The 22,656-nt window shown below is 42.5% G+C and overlaps 1 protein-coding gene across 1 annotated transcript in view; it reads right to left on the bottom strand.

The window, feature by feature from the left end:
- anks1b (ankyrin repeat and sterile alpha motif domain containing 1B) overlaps positions 1 to 22,656 on the bottom strand; it is a 196,613-nt gene that overhangs the window by 29,218 nt on the left and 144,739 nt on the right. The window contains exons 18-19 of the mRNA XM_069715820.1: positions 16,883 to 16,981; positions 15,285 to 15,437 (exon numbers count right to left, since the gene is read on the bottom strand). Of these exons, the coding sequence (XP_069571921.1) occupies positions 15,285 to 15,437; positions 16,883 to 16,981 (252 nt within the window). The remainder of the gene's footprint in view (positions 1 to 15,284; positions 15,438 to 16,882; positions 16,982 to 22,656) is intronic.

The raw sequence follows: 22,656 nt of genomic DNA, 5'->3' as shown, positions 1-22,656 counted from the left end.
TTCATTGCTTGATTCCTACAACAACTTACAACACGGTTTTACTGTGAAGGACTATTCATTGGCTTGGAGCAGTTGCCAGGCAACTAGTCGTGACTGGTTGATGGCCGGTCAGAAATGTCTTACTCGTGTCTCGTACCCAAAACCCGAGTATTTCTAAAATCCGGGAAACAGTCCTGTTGAGTCCTATAGTTACGATAGACATATTAAACTGTTTGTGAAGAAAGAGATATAAACGTAAGACATCATGCTCAGACTGAGGTACTAAATCTGTCTGCTCAAACGGGATATAAAACAGAACAAGTCCAAACTAGCTCCTGTCCGGCAATCAGTGGAGTTTGTTGGGACGAGCAGCGACGGAACGAGGATAATGTGCACAGGCAAAGACATTCGCAGCAACAAGGCTTGTCTCATATTTCACCCCCAATCACTGACATTTTTATAACCCTAAATACTTAATCACAGCCAGCCACCTTCCTCTGCTCGTTCCCTCCTCGCTCCATCCCTCACTTAATGTGTGTGTTGTTGGGAGGTGGAGATTTTCAGCTGGAATGATTAGTATTGATTTGTCTGGACTCGGTAGACACTTCACACACGCTCAAAAACACAACATATAACGCTCATGAAGAAGAAACCATGAGCTATATACGTATGAGCGTGTGTGCTGTGTCTATAAATATATGCATATTATATATATAAAATCACATACGCACACAGTATATAGAGTTTATATATATATATATATATATATATACACACACACACACACACACACACACAGTATATATATACACACACACACCACATCGCAGGGGGGGAACACTGGAGGGAAACCAGAGACCGCTGGTTGCTTAGCAACCGGAGAGCGGAGGGGAGTTACGAGTGATGTGTTGAAAATGATTTCCAACAGGGACCAATGGGAAGAGTTGTTTCATCACTGAGAGAGCAGGTAGCCAATGAGAGCGGACTGTTAATAAGCCTGCCTACATGGAGACAGATATATCTCCATTAATAGCACGAGATCTGTAACTGTGACTGGAAGCACAGACTGTCTGTCTGTCTGTCTGTGTGTGTGTGTGTGTGTGTGTGTGTGTGTGTGTGTGTGTGTGTGTGTGTGTGTGTGTGTGTGTGTGTGTGTGTGTGTGTGTGTGTGTGTGTGTGTGTGTGTGTGTGTGTGTGTGTAAATACTGCAGGATAAAGACTAAAACAAGATCTCTCACACACACACACACACACACACACACACACACACACACACACACACACACACACACACACACACACACACACACACACACACACACACACACTCTCTCTACCACACACAGCGGAGCTCATGAATTGAATTCCCAATAAGACGAGAGAGGAAATGGTGTATGATATTTTTTGGGGTTAATAAATACTTCAAAGCCCCAAGATGGAACCAATTTTCACACTGCAGAGAAGAACAAGCTCTCCTCAGGCACCAAGCAGTGCACACACCTGTGTGTATTTATCAGTGCACAATACTATCTGGGAGTGGGTGCTTCAAAGAGTTTATCCACCTCTGGTCTTCTCACACTGTAAAGATGCAAGTCTCAGAATGCTGGCTATGTAAATAAAAGATTTAGATTCCATTACACAAGAAAGGCAAAGAAACATTCATTTAAAAAAAAAAAATCACAAACAGATTCGGGTCTCATATTTGACTTATTTTGCTAATATGGAACAAATGTGCAACTTGCAAGGTGACATTTCAAATTTTTTCATCGCCGGTCTGGATGTTCGAATCAGGGTTGTGGAGCATGTTCACTTGACATGACACGGGTTGCCCCAGCCACAGAGCACCCAGTAGAGTGATGTTTATGTTGTTGTTGTGTACGTTGCAGGCCTTAAAAACAACAGCTGCTCGGAGTCAGAGGCAATGACGCACGGAACATACAATACATGCTCTGTTTGGGGGGTAAAAAAAAAAAAAAAGAAGAAAAAAAAGGCTCCAGCTACAAGATCAGGTTAATAGGATGCTTGTAGCAGCCATATGTGCATCTGTGAGCTCTCTGCTGAGGGACAGCTTTGGATGGGACCCTGCTGTGCGCTCCCTTCGCGATTCTCCCCGAGTGGTTTGGAAAACTTCAAACTGAGGAGAGAAACGGGGGGATATTTGTGTCAGTGTTGTTCCTGATGAAGCAGGACGCTCGTTTCCAGCAGCTAATGCAGGAAGGTGAATTATCTACCGTGTGTTTAGCTGATGTTTACTGCCGTCCAATCTGAAGCAATCAACTATGGAAACTGGAATCGCTGCATCGGAAACTGTAACAATATATATTTTTTTTTTAACTTGTAGTATTTAAGATGGGAAAAGTGTCCGTTCTACTGTAAATGTGGGTATCTGAATGAAGCCACATCAGAGCAGCAAATTAAATGCAGCCAAATGTTCCAGGCGGGTAATGGTGAGGTCAAAGCTGTGGTGCTATAGATAGACCAAACCCAAAGCAAGATGCGTTGTCCTTCTGTCTGCTCCGAGGTTGTCCATGTCACTCTGTTTTTTTTAATACACAAAATACACATCGAGAGAAATTACAGAGTTTAAGCCGATACAGACAAACGTTTCAGAGGGAAACAGTTCGTTTTTGGTCCGCGTAGAATAATAGTTGTCTCATCGTGGTCTCTGCTCTGTGACCCAGTTTAATGCTAAAACACCTTGAATATAAACAGAACAGAAGATTCTATTTATTTGATCTAAAATAAATAGAATAACAACTGCTGTGATAGAAATACCATCAGGAAAAGCAAAACGATGTTTCAAAAAAGAAAACCTTTGTATTAAAACGCCGGTGACCGTACAGCCCGTTAAAAGCCTTTGTCCATGAAATGTCTCTCACAGCCTCATCCATCATGCTGTGGTTTCTCCGGGCTGCCTACTGACTAATGCCGGTCACTGACGGGGAATCTATGGCAATGACTCGCCATGGTGACGATTCGATGAATGGGAGGCGAGGCTGGATTATGATTGATCGGCCGGCGTCGGAGGTAAACGGCATCAGGCAGAACTTCCAACTCAATCTTCCTGTCTTTCCGCTCTGCTCTTTAACAGCTGGGCAAAAAAAACCAACAACAACAAAAAAAACAACTTCTTTCTGTCTTCCTGCTGGGACCCGTCTCATTCTTTACCTCCCACCAAGGTCCTCATTTACTGACCTTTACAGTCGTGTACTTTCAATTTTGCCTCGGAAAACAAGTTAATGCAGGCTAGAAAATATAGAGTTATTATCTTGGCGGCTTGATGTGGAAATGGTTGCTGCCTCTTTGGTTGATTTTGAAAAGTAACATTGTGTTACACCAAAGTGCATCTGGAAATGTAACAGACAGAATCTGAAAGCTTTGGTTTAAATTCTGGACACAGCAAGATTAGCCCTCCTGTTGCTTATAAATGTTCATAGTTCTCTCATACGTAGTGATTATCAGTTAAATGTGTATCGGTATGTTGGCAGTGCAAACTAACCCGAAGCCTTACAAACATCCCGCTTTCAAGCTACTACATTGTTTCTCCGTCCTGTCCCAGATTTCACTTCTCTCGCCACGTTCTTGGAGTGCGTTGGTGCATGCAAATAAGGATGGGACATAAATTAAGGCAGCAATTGGATTTGAGAGGATTTAACTGTAGGAGTGATATCTTTTCTGCTTCTTTTTTTCTCTCTGCATCACTTGACTCAGTTTGGAAATAGAGTAACTTAAAGTTAAAGGCATGTTTTTTGGACTTTATGTCTGTCAGAAAGTCTTGGGACAGGTAGAGACGGGACGACTGGGTACACCTTCTGGCTGACGTCTCACAATCGCTGACTAAGAAAGCGAAAAAAAAAAAAAAAATTTAAATACACCGCAGACATGAAGTCAAGCGAATTACTCACCGTCAGAGCAGCCTATTACGCAACTGGAGTTAAATGTCTGCAAAAAAAAAATCCCAAACTTCCCCAGCTGGAGACAAAAACTTGTGGAAGGAGACCTTGCAGCTGTTTTATCAAAGCTCAATCAATACTTCATTATAAAGTCTACTGTCTCAGGTGACTCGAGGATTAGACACACAAAATGCTCTCACACACACACACACACACACACACACACACACACACACACACACACACACACACACACACACACACACACACACAGCCAGTAAATTAGCCCAGTCAGCAGTGCTGATTGAGCACCGTGGACCCATTACGTGTGTTGTAATCACCTCAGCCTCAGTGAGCAAGAGATGAAAGATGCCTAAAACAGCAGCAAGCGCAGAACAAAAGGACTGCTGCTCATCCTCGCGTCTCTTCTCTCTCGCTCATGCTTTATCCCTTCATCACCTTTTCCCCATCCCGTCACCCCGTCAGCTTACCCGCCTCTCCTCAAACACGCACTTATTCCAAATGAAAGCTTCAGAAGTAGTCTTCAGTTTGGTCCCCTGCTGTGTCTCTTCTCACTCTCTCCTCTTGAGCTCTTCACTGTTGCCGTCCAAGGCAAGTGTTTCTTCCTTCTGCCTCTCTTTCTCTCTCTCTCTCTCTCTTCTTCATCCACGCTCTCCTAGCTTTACTCCTCGCCTCCTCACCACCAGCTTTTGTCTCCCTCTCTCTCACCCGCACTTTCTCTGCAGATTTCCAGCGCTGAACAACTCCTCCTCTTTCTTCAGCTTGCGGCAGCTAGACTACATCTCCTACATGTCTCTGCCTGAGCTCTCGCTCTCTCTCTCTCCCTCTCTACACACACTCCCTCTCCCCGCGCTCCCTCTCTTTCTGCCCAGTTTACATTCACCCTCCTCCTCCTCCTCCTCCTCCTCCATCTCGTCACTATGGAGACGCTGAGCCTGTATCGAGACAAGCTTGTGCTCGTACGGAGCGTAAGTTTATGTGCCTGTGACCTGCATGAGTTGAAAGAGTTCAGCAACACTCAAATCACCGTTTCATGGAATAAAAAATAAAAAAATACCAAACTAAGAAATTTTTTTATTCACGGTGACTTTTCTAGTAAAAGAATAGTTGGACATTTTGGAGAACTATGTTTGTACGCAGAGAGTTGGATGAGCAGATCAGTGCCGCAGACGGTAAGCTTAGCACAGAGACTGGAAACGGCAGTAAACAGCTTATTTTAACCGGAATACAATCCTACTAATAACGAAGCTCGCTTTTTGGTTCATTCATTTTGGACAGAGCGGCTCTTTTCACACTTCACGTGAAGCTAAATTAAACAACAGCTCCCTGCATCTTCACATGTACAGACATGAGAGCGACATCAGCCGTCTCATCCAACTCCCCACAACCAAGCAAATGACTGAATTGAACCAAATGTCAAACTATTCTTTTTAATAACATCCTTAAAAACTCTCACCGTAACAGCGGTCTCCTGGATAATTTAACAAAGCTATCTGTTGATCTCAGTTGTAATTCCTTGGACCTTGTTTCTGTAGCATACTAAAAGGTTGTAAACATGACTGCCATTAGCTTTAGCCACGGTTGCTACGGAGGAGAAGCCAGTCAGAGCTGTTACTAGTTCAGAATGCATTGTTGTCGCAATTTAGCACAAATCTCCTTACTGTCGTTGCTGGATTGATCCAGAATCCATTTAAAGATTGATTTATCCTGCTGAATAACTGCCTTCTGCAAAACATGATCCTCAGCTTCTGTTGCTACACAACTTTGTACTTTTGATATTTCATCAAACAACAAGCTGTAGCCTAAAGCAGCGGCTCGCATCAGCAAAGGGAGTTTGAGAAAACGTTATTTTTGGGGGGCATTCATGGTTTTATTGGACACCAAACAGTGGAGAGATTACCAGTAATGACCGAGGAGAGATTTGGGATGTTGCTGTTAATGGTCAGTGCACTAATCCCCAGGCCTCCGTGGCCCCTTTAACCAGGAGAGATGACGCCAACCCAACCTGTGCAGGAGCACCATTTGCAAGTCTAACCGAACACAGTGTCTGTAGAAAATGAATGGGACTTCAAAACTCTTTCACAACCCCAAAATACAGCCTTCCCCTCTGCAACTCTGCTTTTAGTCTTCAGAGTATCACGTATTTCTGCTCAGCTGTAGACGCACACAAGTGCAAGCATTTGACAGGAAATAGCTGAGAGCACAGAAAAAAAAAATTCCCCTTTATCCGATCATCATTCCTCCTGCAGTGTTCCTTTAGGCCTCACGTACTTCAGGGAAATGTCATCACTGGGCAGGCTTGCGTAATATGGAAATACATGCGGGACGTTTTAGCAAACAATCACACTTATCTACAATAGGAAATCAATCACAAATATGCTTCACTTAAGTCTCTTGGATAATCCATAAACTAACACAACAAGACAAACACCAGGATGTGTGATGCTTTCAACGAAGCATATGTTTTCCTGTGAGAGTATTTATAGATAACAGCAAATGTCACATAAAGGAAATCTGGCCTGCAAAGCTTGACGTCATTCTGACTATTTCTGTCTTTACAAGAGTCCTCTTATGTGATCCACTGGTATAAACCAAAGATAGAGCATGACTCCCTCTTATAGTCTCATGTTTTTTTTTTTTCTTATTTTAAGGAGCACTTTCGGGACTTTTTGTTTGTGCTAGCTTGAAAGGTGAGCGTCAATGCGCATCTTAGACGTTCTTTGGTTGAAAACTACAACACGTGCAAAATGGACTCGCCTGTCAAAATCGAATCCAAGAAAACTTCTAAATTTGCATGCTTTCACTGAATTTTGCTGCCTTAAAATCCACCAGAATTGATAAAACGCAGCAGTTTAAAAAAAATTTTTTTTTGAAAAGACCCCAGATGGCTGTCGATCTAGATTTAAGAACACAAAAAGCTAAACTAATGAATTTGTGATCATTCAGATAAAATTCAAAAGAGCTGATGCACCTTTTGGTGTCATTATTCATAACATTAAGGACAAATAAAAGGTTAATAACTTGTTTCGCACAAGTTAAAATATACATAATCCAAAGCACCGGAACAAACGCCTGACGAGAGATTAATCGGCCCCCTGTTGTTTCCAGCGGAATTAACACGTGAAGATGTTGACTGCGAAGCAGAAGTGGACCAGCAGCTACTGATCTGCAGCGCAGCGACGGGATCAGGGCGCACTCAGGGGTCACACACATTCTCTCCCGACGCCTCCCACACGATCTGCAGCGCGGCGAGCGCTACAACAGGAAGTGCAAAACTCCAAATAAGGCTGCAGGAGAGCGATATCAGCAGGCAGGGACGGTGAAGTACACTGCAGTCCTGAGGCAAATCTGCCCACACGAAAATTAACACCAGCTACTACTCCCCTCCCTTTTCACACATACCGGAGCCCTGCACAATTCGAACACGGCGAACACGGGTACACATAGGAAGAAGAAAAGCGTTTCGCAGGCTGCGATTACGGATCTCAACACGCGTACATGTCTTTTGATGAGAAAACTCGTGAATCGGTGAACTAATTAAACTATCAGAAGTGTGGAAGCGTGCGGGACTCCGCTCGTGCGTGCGCGCGCGCGTGTGTGTGTGTGTGTGTGTGTGTAGGTTTTATTGTACGAGGTATACAATCCTGCAGTGTCTAACGAAGGCAGGAACCATCTGGTGCTGGGATGTGAGGCAATCTGTCCATTTGGAGAGGTGACAAAGAAGGTGATAAGCACAGAAATATGACACACACACACACACACACACATTCAGAATATTTGGAATAGTGTCAGGCAAAGGCAATCCAGTACAGTCACATACACACAAACACATTTCAGTTCATTTATACCAAGTGCACAGTCTCTATGGTAACTAGTAGCCGTCATGGCAACCAAGTACAAGCGGTAGAAGAAAGGCTGAAATCTCATGACTGTCCTCAATTTATTTTGGACCCCTCGTTCAGTTCACGCACACGCACACGCACACACACACACACACACACACACACACACACACACACACACACACACACACACACACACACACACACACACACACACACACACACACACACACACACACTTCATTCGGAGGTTTTCAGAGCACATTTCCCGTTTCTGAAGCTGCATGTTGTAATAATCGATAGGAATGCAGGGACAAGTCAGACCCTGTAGGTGAATCACACTCACTCACACCCACACACACACACACACACACACACACACACACACACACACACACACACACACACACACACACACACACACACACACACACCTACACAGTATGAACACACACGAATAGGCCTTCACATGCAAGAGATGCAAGAGACATGTGGCATGAAGAAGCAAAAGCCTTTCCTACATGATCTACTGTACTCCACCAGGGTTCGGCCACGATGATGAAACAACAGAGATTTGTCATCCGGAGAGACTTTCCAATCTCTTAGTACCCAGCGGACCTCCGTTTAATATCAAAGACTGGGTCAGAGGTCGCCGGCTGGAACCTTTCAAGGAGTTAATCTGCGGAGTCAGGAGTTGATAAATAAATCGAGGGATATTTTTAGGTAACTTGTTCTTTACTTGAGTATTCTTACCACTTTATACTTGTGATTCACAACATTTCAGAGAGAAATAATCTACTTTTTACTTAATTCATCTCACAGCTCACAAAAACTAATAAACTCTTTGAACCCGTGACAATACTTCAAATGGTCACAACACAGCACAAACGGTTGGGAACTACTGTTTCAGGCCGGTTTGAGTGATACCGCTAATTAGTGACCAGAAGTACTGAAGAAAACCTGCAGCATAGTCTATGAAATATTTAATGCTCTCTGCTGGATTTGTCCATTAACACCAATTTCAATCTGATTATTTTATCTGGAAACGCTTTCTGAAAGTGTCACATGTTGCCATGGTAACCTACAGTATGATAATTGATATACAACGTGAGGTTACTACATCCATAAAGACATTGAAGTCCTTTCATGTGTGATGGTACACAACAAGAAAAGAGGGATACAAAAAGACTAAACTTTATATCCTCTCTGAGCTTCAATCAAATACTTCCCATTTTCAAAACAAAACACTGGCGACCAAGGACACACACACACACACACACACACACACACACACACACACACACACACACACACACACACACACACACACACACACACACACACACACACACACACACACACACACACACAGAGAGAGAGAGTGAAGGCCACCTCCTCTGGTAACGGGGTCCACTCATCTAGTAAACATGAAGGGAATTGTTCCTTAAGGACCAGAAACTATCTGCACTCCAACGTCGCGAACGCATCTTTCAAAAATGAAATCCATTTGTAATTGCTTCGCTCGCAGCTCTCTGAGGACTCACTTTCAGTGAGAGCAATTTGGAGCCTTGACGCAGTTGTTTTGTGTTTTCCTCACCTCAACGCAAAGTCTGACTGAACTGAGAGGCAGCAGCGCCACCATGTGGACTGTTATGGGATGTGTCTGCACCTCACTGCACTGCAGGGAAATGAATATGCATATAACGGGGTCCATTCATTTTTTTTTTACTGTGAAAGAGAAACAAGAAACTCACGCCTCAAACCAAAAACAAAGAAAGCTCTGTGGTATTAGATGCATATTTCTAGATCTGATTGATCTTCATCATTAACTATTTTTACAACCATCCTTGTTGCAAACTAATTCATGTTTTTTCACATACTGCAGCATCTGTCTGTTTTTTTTGTTTTAATGTTCATGTGACTCTTAATTTCGAAAATTAGGGACGTAAAGCAGCTTAAATGTCAACTCCCCAAAGACAAAGATGTTCACAAACTGCTTGCCTCTCACACACAGCCGCCCGTTTACAAGGAATAAAGCCAAGAAAACATTCATTTGAGAAGCTGCTGCCGCCAAATTTTGTATATTTGTACTCGGTTTAGTCGAAAAAAAGATCATCAAAATTGTCAAACTGCTCAGTTAACTAATTCAGTCATTTTGGTGCTGTAGGTGAAACAAAATGATCCGAGTGCGCTCAGTGCAAAGTGATTTGTTAAATCTGAACACTGTAAAAAAAAAAACTTCATTTATAAGCAGTGTGTGCACAGATATTATTTGACCAATTTTAATAATGAATTCTCATAAATTATTAATGTCAGTTTAATATTTAAAAAATGAAAGTCTGATTTAATGAGTTTTCATTTCAGGTCCTTTTGATTCCCTCGTCTCTCCTTTTTTTTTGGTCTTAAACTGAAACCTACCAACTCTTTCAGCCATGAATAATTGCACATGCATTTATTAGATTAACTGCATGTCCACACATTGTTCTTTATAATAAAGGACTGATACTGACTCAGCTCCTTTTACTCTGAAACTCATGTTAAAGGATCGCAGCTTCTTACAGCCCAGGTCTTAGTTTTTGGTCTTTGTTTCCTTTTAACTCTGTTGTGGTTTTTTGAAGAATGCTTGCTGGTTTTACTTCAATATTAAGTGTTGAAGGAAATTAGTCTCATATTTCACAGGACAACATTTTGTACACGTAGTTGAACCAGAGGTCGGTTCTGGTCGAACTCAGACTCTTCCTCTTCGTCCTCTCTTTCTAATAAGTTTAGCTTTAAATAATAAACTTGTTTTAAAAACCGGTGTGTCTGACCGCTTGTTTCTTGTCCTGCTGAAATGTCTGTTTATTCCCACATATCAGCAGTTAAATCAGTAAAAACAGTTTGTGTCTGAACAAATAATAGATTTAGTTTTTGTAGTTGACAATTTCTGTTTTTAACTTGCTTCATTTAGATCAATGTGAAATAAAAAGAAACATTTTGTCACATTGTGATCTGTGTAAGCGTTTGTATGCTATTTACATGTTCAAACATATGACAGGAAAAGGACATGCATATTTGATAATAGTATCTTAAAAAAAAAAAAAGATATACACCATCTGTTTTGACATTAAAAAAAATGAAATAATAATAATTATGTCGGACTTGCAAAGAATTTATCTAATCTTTTAAAAGTTGGTCTCTGCTTTTGAGATGTTTGGTAAGATGAAGAATAGATGTTATTATAATTAAAGCGAGTACAAAAATATGAGGTATAATGAAGATGGATTATAAATTAGTATCCTTCATGCAAACTAAATCTAACAGTGAACCTGAAACAGGTGTGACTCAGACGAGTCAATCCGCTCCGATGACATAAAATCTCAATGTCACAGTTCCACACTGAATACTGCAGAGTGAGAGATGCACCTGTTCTCTGTCTGCAGTATGTTGTGTGTCTTTGGGTGTGTGTGTGTGTGTGTGTGTGTGTGTGTGTGTGTGCGCGTGCGTGCGTGCGTGCGTGCGTGCGTGAGGACAGGCAGGATTGAATGGTGTTTCGAGATGCTCCTCTAATCCCACAACAGCAGGACTGCACATATGTGCCCAATCAAGAGGACACACACACACACACACACACACACACACACGCACACACACACACACACACACACACACACACACACACACACACACACACACACACACACACACACACACACACAGAGAGAGCCATACCCCTCCCTATACACACTTGTATCCTATTTTAAAACACTCCCAACAATGCTTAACACTCCTCCCGAGTCTCCCTCACCGCAGCATATGTTACCTGGTGATTATGTGACAGCGGTCGGTAATTCTATTTTTAAAGATTCCTTCTCTTCATTCTCTCTCGCTCTTTTCCCAATCCCCTCGTTTTCTCCGACATCCATGTGTCATTCCCGACATCGCTCTGGCTTATTCTTCCACTCCAACATCTCTGCTGACAAACACACACCTCTCAGGTACAGCAGTGACCTCTCCATCCCCCCCAGAGACCTCAGCGACAGTGAGCTGCTGCAGTGGTGCGCAGTCATTAGAGCGCAGTCTGTTCAGCACACACACACACACACACACACACACACACACACACACACACACACACACACACACACACACACACACACACACACACACACAGAGAGAGAGAAGCTCTGTCACAAGCACTCCCACCAAATCGATAAGAAACATGAAATCCCTGTGATGAGGCCAGGTTCACCGTCTGCGCTTCTGTTGTCGGACGGGGTCGAGGGCAGGGCTCTCTGCAGACCAGTCAAAGGGAACACTTCATGTGACACGTCCCATGACTCCCTAGAAATATTCCTGGGATGATTCCTGGATATGTCGATACAATTTAGGACTACAGTAATTACAAGTTTAGTAAACTGCATTGAGTTTATAACATATCTATGACATTTGCTCTATAAATCAATGTTCCATTTAAACCAAAGTAAATATTTCTTTTAGTTTCATTCAATACTGCAAATTTAATTCAATCTGCATACTGAATTGCATGCTAACCTGCCTTTTAGATTTGTGGATGACCCTGTTGGGCACAGGTATTACTGAATTGACCTGGACTGAAGCGACAGGTAAGAATCTCTTTTTGAAGTAACTTTTTTCAGCATTTCCTGTTACAACGTCGCACAGCTCAGTCAAATGCAGTGATTGTCGTCACGTGTTTCTTTGATCCTTTTATACTGCAGGTGTTTTACCTCCCTCGTTTGTTTCTTTCAATGTGACGTTAACCTGCGCAGTGACTGCAGGAGTAAATCCGCCTCTTCACTAAATGTAACACTGTGTATGCTGTGTGTTGACCCCAGGATACGATACAGTAAAGTATATCTCCTGACAGTGTCTCAATATATGTTGTAACGTTACCCACCATACAGCTGCACAGTGCATGCTTAGAAAACCTCCATTAAATCTGGGAAATTTGAAAATAGATTCGACACCAGAATAGCTCTTATTTAAATTTGATGGGTTTTATTAATAGTTCGTTAAACGCTGGAGGCACCTATTTGTCTCTTAATCCCTCCATGTCCCTCGCTTATATTAGCAATTCATTGTTATTAATTATTTGAAAATGTACCCGTGGAACACCGTCTCTATTTTCTCTAAACTTAGTATCAGACAGTACTTTCCAGCAAACTGCTGATGAGTTTACAGATAAATATCAGTTCATTGTCAGATTTAAAATTCTCAGATTTAATTGAAATATTATGCCAATAAAAATTCAATTTTACTAAATGACATAAAACCCAGAATAATGATAAGCATTTCTTCCTCAGCTTTGTATTTAGCACGGTGGTATTATAATGTTGAACGAAAGCACCTTTAGCAAACCTCCATAACAAACTACAGTCCAGAACCTTAAAAGGTTCCACAAACGTGGAATAAACAGGCCTCACCCAAAATATGAAAAGCAATCTCAGTACTCAAAAGCATGTGGACAAATATAATACTTCTGGCCATACTGTGTACTTGTGCAGCCTCTAGTGGCTTCACTTTGCACTGCAGCGTAGTTTCTCTCAGAACTCTGTGACTCCTTATTACAGACCGAATCTGTATGTTATACAATATATTTATCTACATGCGCATGCAGGTCTGATTTAATATGCACATCATTTATTGTTACAGGCTCTCCTGCTTTCACCTACGAGAAAGAGCTGATGTGTCGTTTAATATTGCCTTTCAAGTATGATACATGCAAATACATTCATAAACACATGAGCGCATAATAACACATTTCCTATCTTGCATATGCACCCAGAAACACACACACACACACACACACACACACGCACACACACACACACACACACACACACACACACACACACACACACACACACACACACACACACACACACACACACACACACACACACACACACACACAGCAGTGCAGCATGTAGGCGGTATCCCCAGCGCTATGAAACATCTTGCATCCCACATGCTTATATAACTCCCTCTCCACCTCCTCCAGCTGATCACTCATCACTTTATCCTCTGCTGCTGGGAAAGAAAAACACCCCTCTCTCTCTCTCTCTCTCTCTCTCTCTCTCTCTCTCTCTCTCTCTCTCTCTCTCTCTATCTCTCTCTCTCTCTCTCTCTCGCTCTATTTCTCTCTCTCTCCCTTTCTCTCTCTCTATTTCGCTCTCTCTCGCTGTCTCTCTCTCTCTCTGAAATCAGCCAGGCGGGCGACCCCCTGCAATCCAGCCTGATTTTGTTACCCTCGCAGCATCAAAGGAGCGCATCTGTCCCATGACATCAGGCCGCAGTAAATCACTTCTCTCGTGAAGATTTTATGTTGGTAAAAATTGAATCGTTAACCTGCACCACTTGTGACAACACAGGAGCTCAAATGTCAAACCTTGTTATCATCCGCCATCACTAACATTTACAGAAACAGAGAATTCAACTTTCAGCAGCTGCACACCATCAACTCTTTATTACTGCAACCATTAAACCACCAAGACGAAGAGCTGATATGAAAAAAAAAAAAAAAAAAACGAAACAGGAAAAGCAAGAAAAAAATACAATGTTATATGAAACGGCAAAAAGTCAGCTGCCTTCTGTTTGTATTCTCGGCACGCATTGCGAGGTAATGAGAAGAAATGCCTGACGGGCATTCTTCGCCGAACGGCCTCGGCATCTTTCCCACAGAGGCAACTTTCACAAATCGACTTCAGGCGTGTTTTGGGTGAGAGGCCGAAGGATGAAGTTCGTGCTCTCCAGAGCGATATATTGAGGAGGCGATATAAGTTCCCTCTGTCACCCGGGTGAAAGATAAGGACACAAACCAATAGGCATTCAGCTTCACAAAGCTCCGGCTGTGACAGCTTTATTACAGTCAAAGAATATCTGTTGTAAACCAGCGTTTAAGCTGAAGAAAAAAAAAAGGTTTTCTTTGGCCTAAAGGTGGAGTTTATATCTGCCTGCGGGTTGGAGAAGTTTAGCCTGTCACATGAATTTATATTGAGATAGTGCTGTGTGGCAGCGAAGGATTACTTCACCGCCGTATCCGTCCTGCTGGCTCATATCTTCGTTCTGTCAACAAATTCCATACAAGCTCCGAAAGCATCAATGCATTCATTTGTCTTTAAATGATTTCCAACTTTGCCCATTTGTGTAAATCTTTAAAAAAAAAAATAGGTCATGAATATGCTTTCATGTTTTGGAAAAAGGTTCAGTAATTTCCTCAAACAGCTGAGCTCTGCAGTTTTTTATGTTCCTGGATGAAATGGTTCATTTGTTGGGGGCTATTTTCAGTTGCAGATTTGTGTTGTATTTCTTTGAGACTGTTTAAAGCAGGAGAACGGTGTATGTGGAGTCGACACGAAGTAAACTGCAGTCCTCATGTTAATGGTCATGAAGGAGCATGTCAGCCAGCGCGCCCATGCAGCTCACTGACAGCTAAGCAAGCTCTGGTTCACATGCAATCTCTTGCCTCGTCATTGGATTTGCTTCGTCCTTCAAAGCGGACATTTCTTCCATCGCTGCTGAAGGAGGTGACGGAAGGTTTGAGACTTACGTTGATGAGCTCGATCTCCCAGATCTTTTTGACCAGCTCCATGGAGGTGTAGCCGTTGATGAGGAACGACTTGGTGTAGTCGCCGAGCTCCAAAGACTCCAGCCACTCAGCCACCGAGGTGGGGTTGTTGCCATCGTAACCGACGGGCCGCACCTTCGGTCCAGACAGAACGGAGAAACAGATGAGGGAAGAACATCATCATGCAAGAAAACCAGTTTTTTATTACTTTTCTGCTCTTCCTGCAGTACTGAGGATACCGTATTTGATAGGAGATGTGATTCGTTCTCCCTCCATGCCATCATGAATATAGAGAACACAGGATGTGTTATTTTTCTGCCCGTTTGGTTTGTTTCTTTGACCTGGAGCTTCGTGGCACAACAGCTGCTATCTAAAGAAAGATTCTGTACAAATGCTAACTGCCTACATCCCCGTTTCTTATATAACATGACAGCTGTTTAAATTCTGTTGATATTATACTGGATTGCTGCACTGCACTGGCCTTGTTTTCAATTTCTTTCATAACCTCATTTCTGCATGAGCTGCATTAAAGATTTATTCTGTGTAAAAGACCTTCCCCACTTCACCAGGGTGCAGAAGGAAAGAGGTGAGGAAGCTGCTTCTTATATTTGTGTCGTACATCCGAGGAAACACAGACTTTTGTGAAAGGTCAGAATAAAACGACAAAAGGAGGTTATTGTTTAGACTGCCGAGTGTAGCAGGTAATTCAAAATTCATCTCCTTTTATTTTTGACAGAACAGCTTCAGAGATCTCATGCTGCTTCAAACAAAGATCCCTCAGCATCCACCTTAAGTTCAGTGTGTGAGAGCCAACAAAAGTTAACAGGTTTGATCTCTTACAGTGTTTTGATAAGTTTGGTGGGGGATGAGAGGAGTGAACTGCTGACCGCAGATCAAAGTTTTCTTGGAGTCTGTATGAAACCTGCTTATCTCTGAGCTCAGACTCTCTCTTTTCTCTCTGTCCTCTCTTTTGGAGGCTACTTTTTTCCTGCTCTCACTCAGCGCAGTTGGAGACCTTTGATCTTACTTTGAGTCTCAAACTCACGCATTTGACCTTGCTAACATTTAGCAGCAGCCAGCAACAACTTTCCTATAAGTGTTCTTTGTATTACTTCAACAATCAATAAGCACCTTTTGGCCTTTTTTTTTTTTTTTTTTTTTTTTTTTTACAAACGCAGGAAGATATGGATTTAGTTTTTTCTCGCATCATTTCATTTGATGTGCTTTGGAAGCAGCGATAACGTAGCTCAGTGCTTCTTTGCTCGAATCCCCCCTACTCCTCGGCATCTAGTTCAAGCATTCGGCGGACCATGCAGAGAGGAATCCAACCACCCACAGAGTTATATCACACAGAAACACAGATGTAGCAGAAGATTTGCTGAATTTGATATCAAACAGAAAGGACTGAGTGCAGCTCAAAGTGAAGACCAAGTCCAACTTGATATTTAGACTTGAACTGACAAGCAGTTTATGAACCTGACACTGCAGTGCGCACACACACACACACACACACACACACACACTGCAACGAGCTGTGTGAGATGCTGTTGTGCGAGTGTTGGATCGTCTGCAGCACTGACCCTGGGCAGCAGCCGGATGGCCTGCAGGAGACGTTGTCTGTGGGCTGAGTTGAGGATTCCGATTTCCAGCAGGTCCTGGTCCTCCACCACGTTGCTGCCCTGTAAAAGCACCAAACAGCAGCCGAGGTTAGCGCGTCTGCAGCCGGGGACCGACACTGCTCTCCTCCACATGACGTCACTCCTGTTGGGAGTTTCTCTGGCAAGGTAACAACACAACAACCATCCCGTACGTCTCCATTAAGGAACAAAAGAGCACACGAACCACAGTGTCAGCACAGCTCAAAGTCCTTATTCTAACACGACTATGTGACTGAAAACTTTAGCTACAAATCAAATATACTTTGCATTTGGTCAAACCCCTTTTGAAAGCACGCATACAGTTTTAAACGTTTTCCTCTTCTTACAGGCGACTGTTTTCTATTCATGTTGGTTAGTTATGAAAATTCATTCACACGCTTGTCATCAATCAAAGTGAACTTCGAATGTGCTGTCATATATTTAACGTTTAATTATGTGTAATAATGCAGTTTAAGTGCATAATGTAAATTTGTGAATAGTAGATTTCAGAGTTTAGAGATGACAACAACCCATGAGCTGCGTTTAAAGTTGAAAAAATACATTAACATGGTTTGAGAAATACCTGTTTGTGAATGTGTATGTTTGTGATAGTCAATAAGTTAAAATATGTAAAAAATTATTGGTAGAATCTTTTAAATAATCACATATTTTAAACCTAAGCTGTTATTTTAGGGGTTCTGCTGTATCGTTTCAAACTCTTCTTTAATTCTGCGTGAATGCAACATTTTAAACACAAATCATCGTTCGGAGGTCATGAAAACATCACGTTAAACTGAAGAATTGGCAGCGTGCAGGGATATTTTTGTAATGTTTTTGAGCAGATTATAATTTGGAAAACACTCATCAATAGGTAGTCGTGTACTTTTCGAAGCAAACATAGCCCGCACACTGTAGAGTTTTTATCAACACCTGGTTAATTTGATCCGACAACACTGCAACAACAACAACAGCGTTCCGTGACTAATGATATCAAGGAAAGTACAACAAAGAAAGTAGAGAAACATAAATTGCAACAGGGAGTGGAAGACAGCAAGGTTGATGCTCTTATTTAGGTCTCACACTGGAGTCTGTGTGAGTATCGTACGGTTTCACCTGTAATTAGTCCAATGGGAAGCCGTAAGAGAGCTATCAGTCATTTCCCCTCCGGAGAGCCAGAAAGAGGGAGTGTTCACGCAGACAGATAATTACAGGGAAGCAGAGATGCAGGGAGAGATGATGGGAGGAGATGTAGCGTGCAGGTAGACAGCTGCAGCGCGGAGAAAAGGCCGACTCAGCCAGATAATAATAATATATATATTTTTTTTAAAGTCAGAGATTGTGACGGAAGTGAAAAGTAGAGCAAGGTAATCACCGAAAAGATGGTGAAGAGCGAGGAAGAGGGACCGGAGCAATCAGGCCTGCAGGCAGTCTCTGGACAGACATCCACACACAACACACACACACACACACACACATGTACACACACGGTACATGCACACTCTGGTGTAGGAATGACGGATTACACTTGTCACTTCCTCCACATCTGCTTCCTGTCAAGCTAATAGCGGCGATAAACATCTGGGTACAAAGAACACAGGTAGATACCAGATATCTGCTTTTGTCTCCGTCTGCCTCACTTCTGTTCAGAGGCTGTGACATTTTTAATCTAGATAGGGAGTAACTGCCGTTCCACGGGAGCAGACTTTCTGCACCCGTGCATGAAACATACTGATTTCTGCAGACTTCTAGCCGGATGTTATACCTCAGTCTGTTATACCTCAGAAGAAGAGAGGAGTGTTATGTGTGCTGCATTTTCAAAGGCTCCCCTGAAAAGGTGTTGTACACCGACGGCTGCTGTGTTCAGAGGCCCGTAAATGCGAAGTTGAATTTGACTGTATGTTAGACATTTACATTCTGCCTGGAGGGCTTTGAACAGGTCCAATGTACAACGATCTGCGGGAAGAAACAAACACGGAAGACCGGTGGAAAGAAATGCGACGTTATCCGTGAAATGTGGTGCTGAAGTTAAAACTCAAAGATGAAGGCATGTGAGCAGGAGTTTACAGTTTGTTGAGGAGCCGCTGAGCAAAGCATCTGAGCTGAACCAGAAGATTATAATTACACTGACTGTGAGGAACTCTATTTATATTAATATGAATGAGGACGATGCCAGAAACTTCACTCGGGGACAATCAGCAAACATTTCCTGCCGAGGAAATAATCATCAAACCAAGTGCGCACGTTGGGGGAAAATGTCAAAGCTGGAATATATATTCAGCAGTAACTAATCAGCAGTAATGTAAAGCAGTTTTTAAAGGTAAAGGTAAAAGGGAAATTGAGGATTTTAGTATTTTAGCAAAACTAAATCTAAAACTAAATTTACAGAAATCCATAATGACTAAAACTAAGATGACAGACACGGTTTATAGTTCACAATCTGGAGCTGCAACTGGAAAATAGGATTAGAGAGAATTTACTCAATTCATACTCAAGGATTTTGTTTTGTGTGAAAGACGCTCAGAATAAACAACTTTTAAAATGTTTTTAGGGGATTCCTGTCAGTGATGCCACGATTTGTAATTTTGTGATTTTTCAGTGCTGTGAAAAGTTCTTTTATGTTTTTTGTTGCTCCAGATAAAGCAGCTATGTATAATTCAAATAATAAAAAATGTTTCTTAAAATTTTTTAAAATAAATACACAGTAGAAATAAACATATACATGGTGGCAGAAGATATCAAATGTTAATTAAATATGTATTTACACATTGAAATAACAGCCACCTGACTTTTGGATTCTCCAGTATTTACACTGAAAGTCCTGATCCAGAACTAAAAGTGGAATAAAATCTTAACTGGGAGATTCTGACTCCTGAAACTAACGTGACGTGATAAGTTTCAATTTTTAAACGTCTGCACACACTGTGCAAAAAAAAGAAAAAGAAAAAAGCCCCTTAAAACTGAGTGATGTTGCTGCAGGCTTATTAGTAAAAACGTTGTCTCCGGGGCTCCACTCGCCGCTCCCTGCAAGGACTATGAAACCTGAGGCAGCAGCTGATTGGGCCCATTCTGTGGCCAAACTTATGCCTTCCACATTCTCCTCACCAACTTGTACGCCTGCGAGAGGAGTGCAGTTCATAGATCAGCTCCCAGGCTGATTAATAGAGCGCAGAGCTGGAGTCACCAGGCTACTACTTCACAGCGGAGTAATGACTCACAGAGTCGGAGCAGGGTGGGTTGGGTTGGGTTGGGTTTGGGGGGGAGGGCTGGTGGAGAGTTCCTTATCGTTTGCTCTTTCTCTCTCCGAACCCATTTTGTCCTGCGTCCTTTACTGTCTCAACATTATTTTTGCCCTATAGCTTATTAAGTGTGCTTCATTACACAGTTAGCATCACCGAGAGAGCAACAACACAAACCGAGTCATGACTGCTGGAGGTTTTCTCGGCTCATCTTCTCCTCCTAATGCTCCTATTGTTCATCTTTTACGATGGAAGTAAACGCTTAGTTATTGTACCATGTTTTATAAATGCATTCTAAATTGATGAACACTTGTTATGCAGCACGGGTGCAAACACCAACAATCCGTTGTGCCGGTGGCGGGAGGTGTCTGGCTTCAACGGGGCTGACACAATTGCCGAGGCCTGCAGTTAGCTCGTGATACTTCGACCACACGGCTCAACAACAGAGCCACAGCGGGTCACAAAGGCTCCGAACGCACAAATTCAAATTCATGCACGGAGGCAGGGGGTTGAGGCAAGATTAGAGATAGAGCATACAAAAAAACTGATATTCAGCGACGTGGCGTCGGTGGCCATTATCGGCACCGACAGGCCTATGCGAGAGTTACAAATCACGCTCGGCCTACTGTGTCTCTCGTTCCCTCTCTGCTCGCTTCCTTTCATGTCCGTGTTCGTCCCTCGCCTCGTCCCTCTCATGTCTTCATCGCTGTGCCTTCAAAGACGCTCTCCCCTTTTTTCATTTTGTTGCCTCTCTCTTACTTACTCTTCAAACTTCTCCATCCTCCCTTGCACTTTTAGTGTGCAATTCAAATTCCTTTTGGTTTCCCTACAGAGTTGCCGGTCTCAGATTTATCTTCTTTGCATAAGAGAAGAAGCAGCGACTTAAGTTTCGACAACTTTGTGGCAGTTTGAAGAATTTCTGGAAGAGGAGGATTAGACGCAAAACCTTTAAAACGAAAGAATTTCCTGTTACTCTTGTTTCCCAAATTCCCTTTGAGGATCAGTTCAGGGTCAGCGGTTTTTAATAGCTGCTGTTCTTTTGTACACACTACATTCACAACACTGAATACTCTTTATTTCTACAACTATCTACCTCTGCAGTCCTTTAAAAATCTTTCTTCAAGAGGCTTTTCTCTCTTTCATTCCGTTACACTGTATGAAACAACCGAAAAAGCATCACGATCACACCGCTTTAACTGCACATGAAAGTCTTTTACTTTCCATATTGCATCCGGTGCGCCTCTGCAACCCACCGAGCATCAGTTTATGTGACACTTACTGGACTAATGTCTCAAGTGAGCAATAATAAATCTTGATTCATTTTGTAATTTCCTCCATCAGCCTTCTTCCCTCTCGTGCTTTCGCTCTCGTACTTGAACACATATTTGAGTGTCTGTGCTGGTGTACCGTGCAGTGAGAGGTGTGCGTGCGTCTTTGATTGTAACTGTGTGTGTTAACTTGTCGGAGGATTAAACAAGGGGAATGTTGTTGTATGATGGACACTACCAGAAATTCAGTTCAAAACAACATGCTATGGTTGCACTCTGTGTGCTGGAAGTATAAACAGGAAACCGATTAAGCTAAATATCCAATTAAAATATTTGCTTGGTAGCTCATTTAGCGAGCATAAGTGCGAGACGAGGCGTGAGGCTCTGTTTATATACAAGCTAACGTGGCTCAAAGTGTCATTTCAGTTGGTCTTTCAATACAAACACTGAGCGCACACACAGTCTCTCCGTAGTCTACAGGTAATCCACTCTCTTTGTTTGTCTCCTCTGTCTGTCCGTCGGCTGCTCTCACATCTCTATCTTCAGTTACGCGTTTCATATATGTAGCTATATAGACTCATTGAAAATGGGCATCATTAGTCTCCATCCAGTGACCTTCATTTTAAATGCTGTCTCCATAACAACCACTCCACCCCTCGCTATTTGTCCATCACTTGTCCTCTACTGGCTGGTTAAGGTGATGAAACACGCCCCCTCTCTAATGAAGCACATTAGCAGTAAATAGTCGATTGGAATGGTCCGTGTTCATATCTTTGCACGTCTGTATACAATCCTGCACACTGTATGGCGCCTGTTAACTGTCATGCACTGCTGCAGATCAAACTGGGGGTCAAATTCATTTTCAAACCAATCAATTCTGGAGATAAACTTGAACCGGCTCTGAGACGAAAAACAAAAAGCTTTCACTTTCCGGTGCGCTGGTTTGAATCTGCCATTTAACTCGATTTCCCGATGCGTGAGGTGCTGAAATGAATTTGACCCAAAGCTCTGCTTGAAGGATCCACAGTCAACGATAAAAAAAAAAAAAAAAGCGCTGGAAACACCAACATAATCCCTGCAGCCTGTGCCTCAACTGCATTAATAACAATTTGTGGGAGACACTGAGTTTCCCCAAGGTCAGAAAACACTAACAGTCTCCCTGTTTAGTCACGAACAACAAAAAAATAGTCTAAAAACTCCACTCAGCAAGTGG

This window comes from Brachyistius frenatus, unplaced genomic scaffold (genome assembly GCF_029030835.1).
Source record: "Brachyistius frenatus isolate BFR_SWC_R1_liver_20210118 unplaced genomic scaffold, ASM2903083v1 Contig_148, whole genome shotgun sequence".
Taxonomy (NCBI): Eukaryota; Metazoa; Chordata; class Actinopteri; family Embiotocidae; genus Brachyistius; species Brachyistius frenatus.
The sequence above is the reverse complement of the archived record's forward strand: the minus strand, read 5'-3'. Positions and strand labels throughout refer to the sequence as shown.